This window comes from Coregonus lavaretus (genome assembly GCF_964263955.1).
Source record: "Coregonus lavaretus genome assembly, contig: HAP1_SCAFFOLD_2400, whole genome shotgun sequence".
In the NCBI taxonomy this organism is placed as follows: Eukaryota; Metazoa; Chordata; class Actinopteri; order Salmoniformes; family Salmonidae; genus Coregonus; species Coregonus lavaretus.
Window position 1 is genome coordinate 45,359 of NW_028159694.1, and position 14,773 is coordinate 60,131.

The 14,773-nt window shown below is 43.7% G+C and overlaps 1 protein-coding gene across 1 annotated transcript; it reads right to left on the reverse strand.

The window, feature by feature from the left end:
* Positions 1-9,509: 9,509 nt before the first annotated feature.
* LOC311122552 (roundabout homolog 2-like) lies at positions 9,510-14,413 on the reverse strand (the record flags this gene model as incomplete). Its single annotated transcript, XM_084196898.1, has 2 exons — positions 9,510-9,836; positions 14,359-14,413. Coding segments are annotated over 2 exons (382 nt in total), but the record flags the coding sequence as incomplete, so codon positions are not given.
* Positions 14,414-14,773: the final 360 nt, after the last annotated feature.

Below are 14,773 nucleotides of genomic sequence, written 5' to 3' on the forward strand. Positions count from 1 at the left end.
GGCATTTGTGGGTGCTATAATGCTGTAACTGAAATAGCGTTCAGCTGCAGTGTTGGAGCAGGCAGTGGGGCGGCTGGGAGGTGGGAGGACGGCTGACTGGGTGTTGCTGACATCGACAGCAAGTGATGATTGTTATTAAAATAATCCCTGGCTGTGCTGACAAAACAGCAGGAGCCTGCCGACACCGTGCCGACACTGTGTAACAGTGTCAGAAACACACTGTGTGCTCTTCAGACCTGATCCACCTGCCGTTGAAGGCAAAATGAGACTAAAGTGCTTTCTCAGGCGGCACAGGAACTAACACCTCATCGTAATACTGCTCTTTAGTCAACTACTCAAAAAGTCTAAATAAAATGTAATCTACATTCACATTAACCAACAATTGTATGCGTGAGAATTCCCCCAAAAAGATGGCTTAAAGACACCCATTGAGTGGGAGACAACTCCTCATCAGTCTGTTTCACACCCAAAGACAACCTTCCCAGTCAGCACCTGCTATCATTTCCTGTGTTAAGACATGGAGGGAGTCATCATCGAGATAACTATCTGATTAGCATCTCAGTTAGAGCTTTCTCACTACGGGCAAGTCAGAAATGTATCTGAGAAGTGAGTGTGGATTTTTTAAAACGAGAATGTAGGCTAGCATTGAGGTCTAATGGGACTAATGTATCTGCATTTTTAAAAGGGGGTGGGGTTGAGGTCAGGGCTAAGGTTGGGGGGCTTGAAAGGGCGTCAGAGTTTTGAAAAAGGCCAGGCCAAGGTAAAGTATTCCGCTTTTGCTGTCTCTAACACAATTAGATGAAATCCCATAGCTATCCTCTTTTCTTACCCACTAGGGCTCCCGAGTGGCGCAGCGGTCTAAGGCACTGCATCTCAGTGCTTGAGGCGTCACTACAGACCCCCTGGTTCGATTCCAGGCTGTATCACAACTGGCTGTGATTGGGAGTCCCATAGGGCAGCGCACAATTGGCCAAGCGTCGTCCAGGTTTGGCCGGTGTAGGCTGTCATGTAAATAATAATTTGTTCTTAACTGACTTGCCTAGTTAAATAAAGGCAAAATAAAAACTAACCCAACATGATTTAAAATACACTACATGACCAAAAGTATGTGGACACCGGCTTGTCGAACATCTCATTCCAAAATCATGGGCATTGATACAGAGTTGGTCTCCCCTTTGCTGCTATAACAGCCTCAACTCTTCTGGGAAGGCATTCTAATAGATGTTGGAACATTGCTGCGGGGACTTGCTTCCATTCAGCCACAACAGCATTACTGAGGTCGGGCACTGATGTTGGGCGATTAGGCCTGGCTCGCAGTCGCCATTCCAATTCATCCCAAAGGTGTTCGATGGGGTTGAGGTCAGGGCTCTGTGCAGGCCAGTCAAGTTCTTCCACACCGATCTCGACAAAACATTTCTGTATGGACCTTGCTTTGTGCACGGGGGCACTGTCATGCTAAAACAGGAAAGGGCCTTCCCCAAACTGTTGCCACAAAGAAACATCTAGAATGTCACGGTATGCTGTAGCGTTAAGATTTCTCTTCACTGGAACTAAGGGGCCTAGCCCGAACCATGAAAAACAGCCCCAGACCACTATTCCTCCTCCACCAAACTTTACAAATGGCACTATGCATTCGGGCAGGTAGCGTTCTCCTGGCATCTGCCAAACCCAGATTCGTCCATTGGACTGCTAGATGGTGAAACGTGATTCATCACTCCAGGGAACGCATTTCCATTGCTCCAGAGTCCAATGGCGGCAAGCTTTACACCACTCCAGCTGACGCTTGGCATTACGCATGGTGATCTTAGGCTTGTGTGCAGCTGGTCGGTCATGGAAACCTATTTCATGAAGCTCCCGACGAAGAGTTATTGTGCTGACGTTGCTTCCAGAGGCACTTTGGAACTCGATAGTGAGTGTTGCAACTGAGGACGGACGATTTTTACGCGCTACGATCTTCAGCACTCGCCGGTCCCGTTCTGTGAGCTTGTGTGGCCTACCACTTCGCGGCTGAGCCGTTGTTGCTCCTAAACGTTTCCACTTCACAATAACAGCACTTACAGTTGACCGGGGCAGCTCTAGCAGGGCAGAAATTTGACAAACTGACTTGTTGGAAAGTTGCCATTCTATGACGGTGCTACGTTGAAAGTCCTTGAGCTATTCAATAAAGCCATTCTATTGCCAATGTTTGTCTATGGAGATTGCATGGCTGTGTGCTCAATATTATACACCTGTCAGCAACGGGTGTGGTAGAAGTAGCTGAATCCACTAATTTGAAGGGGTGTCCACATACTTTTATATATATCGTGTATGTACCATATAGAGATGTATTTAATCCGCAACATGTAATTGTTTTCATTCCTCATCCTCCCATGGCATCCCATTTAAAAACTAAACAATACAATGCCAAGCCAGCACATCCCCCTCCTACTCACACACTCTTCCCTCCCACCACACACTCACTCTCACACACACAGCTGTCTAGCTGGAGAACTTATGTGTGTGTCTCATATCCTGCGGCTCTTCACCCATAATCCTTTCCCAGGACAGCAGGGCAGTATTGATTACAAACCAGGCAGAGGAAATAGCAGGAGGAGGAGGAGGAGAGTACGGAGGAATAAAGGATAGAAGGGGAGGATCCCCCCCATGTGATAGGGAAAGGAGTTAGGAAGGAGAGAGCGGGGAGAGAGGGCATGGGATGCACAAAGAGACAAAGAGTTTTCAGGTTTTGTCTTCATCCAGCAGCTGTCGGGTTTGAGTGAGAGGGGTGTCATCCCGGGTGCTCCTTCAGTCTCACATCGGCTGGCTCATACCAAACACAAATCCACCAGTGTAAAGATCAGCATGCGTCATAACAGGACCATACCAACAATACTTAATCACTGACCCCAGGTCACCGACAGACAGCAAGGCAGATGCCTGATGACAGATGTAAGGGAGGAAAACATTGAAGGAAACTCCCCCCCCTCTCCTCACCTCACTGAAAAACACACTGCAAACCACCAGTGTATAATATATGGGAATGAATGTGGATATTTGTGTAGCTACAGTATGTGTGTAGCACAGCTACATTTATAGACCATTCATATTTTGTGCATTGTTTCTCAGTTGTCTGCTATGAGTGTGCAGAATGTATGTGCAGTGTGGTGTGTTCATGGCAAGGAACCAGTTCAGTTTAGCACATATTGGAGATGTGAACAGTCCAGTGAATATTTAACCCCCCTCCCAATCCAATGCATTTTAAGAAAGTTGAAGCTCATTTACTGAAAGCTAAAATGACCCCAGCCATTATAACATTGGCAGCTGTAGGTTCATTCACCTCAGTCGATCTACAAACGCACAGCTTATTAGCTATAATTAGCTGCTACACATTAACTCACATTAACTCAGCACCGGGATTAAAAACTATAATTGAATATGTATAGAGGGATCTGTTAGCAGAAAAACATATTTTATTAACAAAAGGTAAACAAATAAGTTTGTTTTACAGATTTCTTTTGTGTGCAGTTTTACAGCTAATTTCCTGCAATTCTACAAATGTTGCCATGACTTATGACATGTTAACATGATATCTGAGTGAGAGTGACTAACAAATTCATTGGGGCCCTCTGGAAGTTAGGGGCCCCTGGGCACGTGCCCTGCGTTCCCGGTTGATAATTCGGCCATGATTAATATATATATATTTTTCATGGGTTTTATAGTAAAGACGTAATTTAACTGTAAAAATGTTTTACCTTTAATGTGCCATGAACACAACCTGTCATGATGTTTCCATATGATTGTCAAACAAATCACAACAAAAGTTAGGTTACCTTCGCACGTTCATCCAAAATAATTCCAGCATCCGAACAGCGCACTGTGTACCCGCCAACGCTCCTTCAATTCGCAAGTGGCTGAAACTATCTCACCGGAGAAAGTATCAGAGCGAGTGAAACAGCAGCCCTGACATGCCACATTCGTTTTGGCCATACAGCATCAGATACATGGGCTACACATACATGTCCTCTGCCTCTAAAACGATTATCAGCAGCAAATAATTGCGTATTGTATCCCCTTAGAGCAGGGCTCTCCAACCCTGTTCCTGGAGAGCTACCGTCCTGTAGGTTCTCACTCCAATCCTAATCTAGGTCACTTGATTCTAATAATTAGCTTGTTGATAAGCTGAATCAGGTTTGTCATAACTGGGTTTGGAGTGAAAACCTACACGAGGGTAGCTCTCTGGGAACAGGGTTGGAGTGCCCTGCCCTAGAGTCTAAGGCCCCGGGGCTGGCCTCGTCGAAAACCAGGCTTCCCTAATACAGGTAAGCCTGGGGAAGTTCATGGCAGAAAAATAGATAAATAGGGGAGGAGACCCTGTGTAAATCAGTGACGCCTCGCTACATGTCAAACCAATAAAATGCCTTGCTTGGGCGGAGCTCCAATAGTGCTCACTAGATTAGTGTCGTAGGTGCAACAGTGTGTGATGATTCTTTTTACAGTCTATGGTGATGATGGCAGGGAAATTGCTGATTAAAACCCCATCAAAAATACAGTATGTTGATGTATGTCAATTTTGTGTGTAGAGCACACTTCTGACAAAACAGAATGTTGTTCCATTTTCTGCAATGTTCCAAACTAGCATATGGAACAACTCTCTGCAAAATGTGTCCTTGCTGGTCTGAAAACAGTGACGAACAGAACACATAGCACCAACGGGCATGTGGGGAGGAGGGTTCTTGAAATGTAACATCAAATCAAAATCTTGCCACTGGGAACCAGCGGACCATTCAAACAGTTTCTGCACACAAAAAAATATCCAGACCTCCAAGGGAGGTGTGACAGCGATGTGATTTTGAAGGTATGGCAACGCGAGACTACTAGTAAGCTAACCTATGGAATCGTTTTAAGATGGTCATACCAAGGATAATTTAGCTATTTGACTTTGAATTTTAGGACCCCTGTAGGTATAAAAAATATACATTAAAAAAACATTATGATGAAACATTGAATTTGGCCGTGCTGCTATTAGCCCATATAAATGCACTGAATAACAGATTCATACATGGAAAAACAGATAGTCAAACATTTTATCAAAAGGAAGCATGTTTTGAAGTGTCTGTCCTATATCTGAGATATATAAGAAAGCTCTGGTAATGGGTTACCTTCAGATGAGTCAAATCAAATCAAGCTTTATCTATATAGCACATTTCAAACATGAATGCAATGCGCTTCACAGGAAAAAACAGAAATAAAAATCAATGAAAATATAAACAGAAATATTTACTACACAACAAACATAAGGGGATAACAAACAAAATAATAACAAAAACTGACAGACCAAAAAAGCACCCTAAGGAAAAGCAAAGCTAAAAAGGTGTGTTTTAAGATCTCTTTTAAAATATGTCCACAGTTTCGGCCCCCCTCATGTTCTCTGGTAGGCTAATCCAGAGGCAGGGGGCATAGTAACTCAAGGCTGCCTCTCCATGCCTCTTGGTCCTAGGCTTTGGGACAGTTAAAAGGCCAGTGTGCCAGAGGACATGATGGACCTACTGTGTACATACCCAGTGCATTCATGGCCCTGTGTAGCTCAGTTGGTAGAGCATGGCGCTTGCAACGCCAGGGTTGTGGGTTTGTTTCCCACGGGGGGCCATTATGGAGAAAAAAAAATTATGCACTCCCTAACTGCAAGTCACTCTGGATAAGAGCGTCTGCTAAATGACTAAAATGTAAATGTAAATTCAGAAAGCATTCAGACACCTTGACTATTTCCACATTATGTTACGTTATAGCCTTATTCTAAAATTGATTAAATAGTTATTTCCCCTTATCAATCTACACACAATACTCCATAATGACAAAGCAAAAACAGGTTTTTAGAAAGTTCTGTAAATGTATTAAAAATTAAAAACTGAAATATCACATTTACATATGTATTCAGACCCTTTCCTCAGTACTTTGTTGAAGCACCTTTGGCAGCGATTACAGCCTCGAGTCTTCTTGGGTATGACGCTACAAGCTTGGCACACCTGTATTTGGGGAGTTTCTCCCATTCTTCTCTGCAGATCGTCTCAAGCTCTGCCAGGTTTGATGGGGAGCGTCGCTGCACAGCTATTTTCAGGTCTCTCCAGAGATGTTCGATCGGGTTCAAGTCCGGCTCAAGTACATTCAGAGACTTGTCCCGAAGAAACTCCTGGGTTGTCTTGGCTGTGTGCTCAGGGTCATTGTCCTGTTGGAATGTGAACCTTCACCCCAGTCTGAAGACCTGAGCGCTCTGGAGCAGGTTTTCATCAAGGATCTCTCTGTACTTTGCTCCGTTCATCATTCCCTCGATCCTGACTAGTCTCCCAGTCCCTGCCGCTGAAAAACATCCCCACAGCATGATGCTGCCAGCACCATGCTTCACCGTAAGGATGTTGCTAGGTTTCCTTCAGACGTGACGCTTGGCATTCAGGCCAAAGAGTTCAATCTTGGTTTCATCACCAGAGAATCTTGTTTCTCATGCATGGTCTGAAAGTCCTTTAGGTGCCTTTTGGCAAATTCCAAGCGGGCTGTCATGTGCCTTTTACTGAGGAGTGGCTTCTGTCTGGCCACACTACCATAAAGGCCTGATTGGTGGAGTGCTGCAGAGATGGTTGTCCTTCTGGAAGGTTCTGCCATCTCCACAGAGGAACTCTGGCGCTCTGACCACCTCACTGACCAAGGCCCTTCTCCCCCGATTGCTCAGTTTGGCCGGGCGGCCAGCTCTAAGAAGAATCTTGGTGGTTCCAAACTTCTTCCATTTAAGAATAATGGAGGCCACTGTGTTCTTGTGGACCTTTAATGCTGCAGACATTTGTTGGTACCCTTCCCCAGATCTGTGCCTCAACACGATCCTGTCTCGGAGCGCTATCGACAATTCCTTCGACCTCATGGCTTGGTTTTTGCACTGACATGCACTGTCAACTATGGGACCATATATAGACAGGTGGGTGCCTTTCCAAATCATGTCCAATCAATGGAATTTACCACCGGTGGACTCCAATCATGTTGTAGAGACATCTCAAGGATGATCAATGGAAACAGGATAAAACTGAGCTCAATTTCGAGTCTCATAGCAAAGGGTCTGAATACTTATGTAAATAAGGTATTTCTGTTTTTTTATAAATTAGCAAAAAATTCTAAACCTTTTTTTCGCTTGTCATTATGGGGTATTGTGTGTAGATTGATTCACATATGTTTTTATTTAATACATTTTAGAATAAGGCTGTAACGTAACAAAATGTGGAAGAAGAGAAGGGGTCTGAATACTTTCCGAATGCACTGTATGTCAATAGAAAGCACCTTGGTAATAACCAGATCGAGAGTATGGCTGCGGTTATGGGTGGACACAGTAACATGTTGGATAAAGTCCATAGAGCTAAAAAGATGCATAAATTAAATGGCCTTGGAGGCAGTCTCTTTGTCAAAATGAATATTAAAATCGCCCAACATAGTTCTCAAGGTCAATAGACAATAGTTCAGAGAAATCAGTAAAGAAAGTGGGGCAGTGCTTTGGTGGCCTACAATATACAGGGTTATAGCCAGCACTGGTGGCTGACATTTAAACAGTATAGCATGATGCTCAAAAGACCCAAAGTTGCCAAATGAAATGTCCTTACAGCTGAGAGCATTAGTAAAAATAGAGGCTGTCCCCCCACCCCTTTTCCCTTTTCTGATAGAGCATGAAAAGCTATTGTCTGGGGGGAGGCTTCAATAAGAGCGGCACTACTGTCTGAAGACAGCCAATGCTTCAGTGAGAAACATGCAATCAACTTCGCGCTCAGTAATTAGGTCATTGCTAGTCATTGCTCTAACATTTAGAGACTCCTGAGTGGCGCAGTGGTCTAAGCCACTGCATCACTGTGCCACTAGAGATCCTGGTTCGAATCCAGGCTCTGTTGCAGCGCCAGGGTTGTGGGTTCAATTCCCACGGGGGGCCAGTATAAAAAAAATATGTATTCACTAACTGTAAGTCGCTCTGGATAAGAGCGTCTGCTAAATGACTAAAATGTAAATGTAATTTAAAAGAGCCATAGTAAATGAGTGTGGGCCACTCTGCCCCTGGGCATCTGCCTCGAGGTAACCAATGGAATAACAACCAAATTATTAACGTTACAAAGTTTTTTAACAGTCTCCAATCTATCAGAATGGTAGGATATGACTGTTTGTATAAACTCAGTAGAAGGCGGAGTTAGAGGAACATAAATTAGGCTACTCACAATAACCATAGTGCCATTTCTACGGGAGTTGACGGGGGTCGTATAACAAAACGGAGAACACCATCGTGAGAGTCTCATCTTATCCATTATCATATTAATTTGTAGGCCAAACCGTTCTAACGCTAAATACATTTTCGTGAGAAGACCGATTTTCGAGATGTCTCAGTCTGACAAACACCGCTGTAGCTCTGCCACCTTCCATCGCAGATGCAAAAGGCCGACATACAGTATGCGGATGCGGTGGATTGAAACGCAGCCCATGCAAAAAAAACTTGATATCTCTCGCTTAAACAAACAGATGTTTTTTTTTTATTATGCCTCGAGCGAAGCATGGGGGGCTTTAAATGTATTCTTTTTATTTTTACTTTTATGCCCAGCTCATGAGGCCCCTTGATGATGTGAGGCCTGACACAAATTGCATCTTCTGCTTAATGGTAAGTCCTCCAGTGATTAACTAGACTAATTGACCAATATATATATATTTTGTCTGACATGGGCTAATTGAGTGACTGTCTATGAGTGACATATATCAAGAGAAAAACTGCTGATGCACAACCAAGTTTTGAAATTGCACCTTGTGTATTCTACTATTCTAACTCTCAACAGTAAGTGGAGACCCCGACTGAGTTCCTTAAAAAATAATTTGAAAAACGTACAGAGGTCCGGTCCTCCGTGTCCTCATATTTAGCTACAGTCCTGCCCTTCCCACACACAGTCACAAAAAAATTAAACACCTCATTTAACATCAACCCCTCCCATCCCAGAGGCCACATTAACTTCCCAGCAGGGGGCAGAGAGAGTGTACAACGTCAAATACAAATCAAAGAACAATCTAGAGACTTCATCCATTTCTCATGATTTTTTTTTCATTTAGCCTCTTAGGACCCCAGTAATGGCAATCAATGGATCAAGCTGCTGTCACACCGTTAAGACCTATAGGGACCACTATATAGAGCCCCTATAGGTCTATAAACTCACACATGCACACGCGCACATGTGGGCACACGCACACACACACACACTAACACTAAATAATGCCTTTATTCAACACAGAAGTGTTCTCTGCAATTATTATCTATAATTATGCTTCTTCCTAACTTAAATTTATGACTGTAACATTATCATCCACAAAATATGTGCTACTGCTATCATATTTATGGTCATATCATCGAGTTTACAATAACAGTATCATTAAAACACATACACAAAGGCAACACAGCTCGGCCAATGGGGCACTCTATCTTTCCAATTTCATGGCACTCATCATTAACATAAAGAATTGTGGGTGGGACTTACATGCTACTTCTAATGATGCATTTCTGCTCACTGCCTCCCCCAGGTAGTTACGGGCCACACACACGTAGCTGCCGTCATCTGGCTTGCTGCGTCGGCCGTGGACGATGCGCAGGAAGAAGAGGGAGCCGCTGGGCAGCAGCATGCGGTGGGAACGGGGGTTGTCCCGGTCTGTCTCCACCCGCTCCCCGTCCTTGTACCACTCCACCGTGGGGGCGGGACGCCCCTCCGCCTTGCAGTTGAGGGTGGCCGGCTCCCCCTTGGACACGATGAGGTCAGAGGGGTGCTCCACGATCCGAGGAGGGGAGTCATCCTGACGCAGACGAGATCCTGGGAGGACAGGAGTGGAGAAAAATGATTAGCAACACATATGCCAACATAAGATATGTTCAGTAATACCAACTGACAATATCGATAAGGCCGGATTGATGTGTAAAATATACAGGGAGAAAGTCTGAGAGAAAGCCTATTAATGAGTGCCAGGCCCTGACAGGCAGCACACACACCATGTCACTACACAAAATCGAGCCGCAATATCTACGCTGACAGACAGAAGCCAGAGAGTCAATATGGCTAATTAGCTTTTTCATTTACACATTCCGTCAAGTGCTCTGTTCCTCTTAGATGCTGCTGGGTGGTGAGTGTTGTACGTCGGTTTCTATTTCTAAGCGTGTCTTCAGATATGCACGTGATATAGAAAAGCATATCAACATGTATGTGTGTCTTCTGTTCCTCTTTGACAGATGCAGACTTTTGCAGTCAGTGTGAATGCGGAGTCTGTTTCTCTGTCCCTCTCACAGGGTTTGATGTCACCGTGAACAAGTCAACAGGAACGCATTCCTGTCGTGTGTCAGCTGGAAGTGGAGGAAAAGCAACCCAAACATGCTGGGGAAAGGAGAGGAAGCAGCAAGTGTTTGATGCCATTACCAAACGCTAGCTCCCACACTGCCTCCAGCCCTGCCTAGTACCCACAACCCTCCTCTTCTCCCCTTGTCTGTGTCGGCGACGCAGCGAGGCATCACAACACAACATTACTCATACGGAGACAAATGGGATATGACAAACACTACTCTGTTTTTCTGTGTAAGGATGGGAGTAAGCACTTAAGAGGGTAACCTGGGAGAGAGCTATAGTGTTCAGTTCGATAACGAGACTAACTGAGCCATGACATAAATATGTTTTAGTAATGGGTTTAGTTTTCTGGATGTGTTGCTCTTTCAAGTCTACACACCTCTCTTTGATGGGACATCTGCTAAAAACGCACAAAATAAGTCAATTTCCACCTTCCCAAATCCATCAGACTCTAAAGCCATGTGACTGGCAGGCTCCCTCCGTGCTAACCTGAGCGAAGCTGCCAGCCACTGTTCTCCCTGGGATGCCACACTCCAAAACGCCCCTCTCAGATGATTACCAATACCCAGCCCACTCAAGTGTGCCGACTCCCTGCCCGTCTGACTTACTCTCACTCCCCCTCCCTTCCCCACACCCACCCCCACCTAGTGTTTAATGGCCCTAATGGCCGCTGGCTGGATCCATTCAACTACAACCACAGTTATAAATTCATACATAACCAAAGATCTCCGTCCTCCAAAAAGCTTCTCATTTCATTAGTCCCTTCAGTGAGCCTGTTCATGGAACTGCCCACGCAATTCATGCACTCAGTTTCACCCAGGTCCTGAGAGCAGTACAGAAACTGAAACAGACTAATGCTAATTTCAGCCACCCAGGGCTTACTCTATTACGGCCCTGCATATGAGCAGTGGTTTTTATCCCTGAATAAACTAGTCTTAAAGGTCTTCCGACAACTTAACATTTCTGAGATAAGGTTTCCCCATAGAGCAGCTATGGTCTTCCAAACTCATTACTCTCTACCTTATCTTGCTCTCTCTGAGGTAAAACTGTACGCCCAGGCGACAGCAGAAATGTCATGGCTACTCTTGACTAGGATTTAGCTGCACTCTGGCTAAACAAAAACATATGAAAACAGCATCTCCCTCTGCACTTTAACTTTGTCCATATCAACTGTCACATCCATTTCAGCTGACATCCCTCTCCTACTGTACATAGCTGTTGGCTGGAATATTCATAAAGGGAAGTGTACTGAGAGAAACAAGTCAGTCAGAATAGTTATGTAATACCATCACAAACCACTGATATTATCAACACGCTGTACTAATATTGACAAATCATAATGTCCCTTGGAATGACAGTGGAATTACAATTATACTTTTAAATGCATGTAAAATGAATGTATTTGAATTGCTGATTGGTGAATTGCACTGTGCACATACAGAGTTTGCCCAATGTGCACTTATCAGGAATTGACTGAATATTGACCATCTTGGACTCTCCCATCACAGCAGAGGATGATAGTGTCTTTCAATCAAATCAAATCAAATGTTATTTGCCACATGCGCCGAATACAACAGGTGTAAATCTTTGTCCAATACGAGGTGAGTAATCGCTGTCCTGATATCCAGAAGCTCTTTTTGGTCATAACAGACGGTGGCAGAAACGTTATGAACAGAATAAATTACAAATAACGGCAAAAAACACACACAACAGTAGAATTGGTTAGAGGGCTGTAAAACGGCAGCCATCTTCTCCGGCGCCATTCAGTAGAATGGCGCCTTTCTCTGTGACTTGGCATTGTCTCATAATTCTTCTGTTTAATCTCAGGCTTACTTTCATTAACACAGCGCTGCCAAGACCTTGCTAATTTAATCACCCACAGACAGTCAAATGGCCTTGTGCCTAAAACCCTCTGCGAACCCCAAAATGTCACCCTCTTTCACACACAACACTAACACACATGCATAGGCAGTACACAACCGCAAAACCAACTTGACAAAGTTATATAGCAAAGAGTGAAAAATCGATGAGGAGAGTGAGTGTGTGTGAAAGACAGAGAGAGAGAGAAAGACAGAGAGAGAGAGAGAAAGAGAGAGAGAGAGAGAGAGAGAGAGAGAAAGAAAGAGAGAGAGAAAGACAGAGAGAGAGAGAGAAAGAGAGCGTGAGAGAGAGCTACTGTTACTAATGCACAATAAAATACTCATACTAACGCACAGTATAACACCTGCTTCCCAATTGTACAGGTCCAGTAGTTGAATGAAAGCCCTGTAAGTGCGGTTAAGAGCGCTGGGACAGTAACTGAAAGGTCGCTGGTTCGAATCCCCGAGCCAACTAGGTGAAAAATCTGTTGATGTGCCCTTGAGAAAGGCACTTAACCCTAGTTGCTCTGGATAAGAGAGTTTGCTAAATGACTCAAATGTAAATGTAGTAGAATATAAGCAATGGAGCGGGGCACATATGGTAGTCAACAGCCATAGGGACGGCACCAACCCCCTCTCTCAGCAAATTAATGCTTTCAATGTGGACATGGTCATCAAAAACAGCTGAATATCCAGTGGGGGACAACACAGTGCCATTGGCCTGGAGAGCCCATATTAACCAAGACAGGTAGCTCAACTGTTATGAGTGCTGTGTCCTCACCAGTGATGGTGCTCAAGGGACATACAGTATGTACAGTATGTCCTGTGACCAGTGGACACAGTGTCCATATATTACAGTCCGAAACAAGTCACAGGACTATAAGATAATTCAGAATAATAGTCTCCATGACAAGTTTTGGGACTTTTCAGACAAAGTTCCACCAGCTGCATAGCAGAACCCAAATCATCTGGGTCTAACACAAGCCTTCTGATGTTCAGGGTCTAACTGTATAGATCCACCAACTCCACCCCATTTTTTCTTCTTCTTTACATTTCATACACACCATTGATGTCCCTCTAAAGTTTCAGTCTTAAAAGAAAAATCCACTCAAAAACTATATTTTTTTCAGTCAACAGCCCCAAAATGTTTTGCATGTCAGCTGTCATGTTTTCAAGATATTGGATTTTCAAGAAGTAAAGTGTCACTTGCCACATGTGTTTTGCATCATTTGATGCATTTTGCATCATCCTGATGATGTAGCAAGTGACACCATGCCTCTTGAAAGTCCAATATCTTAAAAACTTGACGGCTGACATGCAAAACATTTTGGGACTGTATTAACAGTGGACTAAGGAAAAAAAATACCAAAAGATAGTTTTTGAGGGGGATTTTTCCTTTAAGACTGTGAAACTTTAGGACATCAATGGTGTCTTTGAAATATAAAGAACAAAAAGAAAATGGGGTGACAGCGTATTATTAACTAAAGAAAGATGACAATACAAGTGAAAGCTGCTGCCTATGGAATATGTGAGTCACCTATGGGTAATTCACACAAAACAGTGCTGAATATCATTAAATTGAAACCGAATAAATGGTACATTCAATTATCAGCCAAGGGTAAAATTAAAACTTTCAAATCCTCCCTAATGATAGACTTACATCAATTAGGAACATGTAATTGAGGAACGATTTCATTAATCAGGAACCCCTAAACAAGCATATGTTTCGAATTGCAATACATGATTAATTATTATGATAGTTAATCAAATTTCAACGAATATAATCGATAAAATAACACATTGACAATCCGTTGCTCATAAAATAGTCTGGTGCTTCAAAGCCAAGTTGAAAGGAGCAACCCCTGCATGTTGAGACACATTCAGCGAGCAAAGAGAGACCACATGTGTGCACCCCTTTTCACTAGCTTTTCCCAACGTTTTCAAATTAGGAATAGAAGGAACAATTCAGGCACAATACAGTTGCTACTGCAGGTGCTCTAATCAAACGCGGGGTTGTTCGATGTTTTAGCTGGGGTACCCACACTTAGGCTACGTGGAAATGTAAAACGAAAAACAGGAAAAAACAATGTTTGTATTATAAAGTTAATTGTGGTGACCAAATCAAATGTTCCAGGACTTACCGTTGACTTGGGTGTGCAATAGTCCATAGAAAAAGAAAAACCGTAGTAGACCCATTCTGGCATAGTAACCGTCCACCGTTTATTAGCGCAAAACTCTTTAGCTAGACTTCTTTACCTTGCCGATTGTGCGACTCTGTAGTTTTGGTTCTGAACACATAAACTGTTGAATTTTAATACAACGAAATCATTCACGAGACGACTTCATGTTTTCTCACCAAGAGCGCACCGGATGGGTAGCCTACTTCTCCACACATATCATTTGGAGGTGTCTCATCACGCAGACACCAACCACAGAGCAACGATGTGCTCGCTTCATAACATCGCCCCGACCTGCTCCCAGAGCCTATTTCATGCAATGATCCGTCCAGCTAAAAGTGTCGAAAACGAAGCCATTAGGCTACTCAATATAGAATAT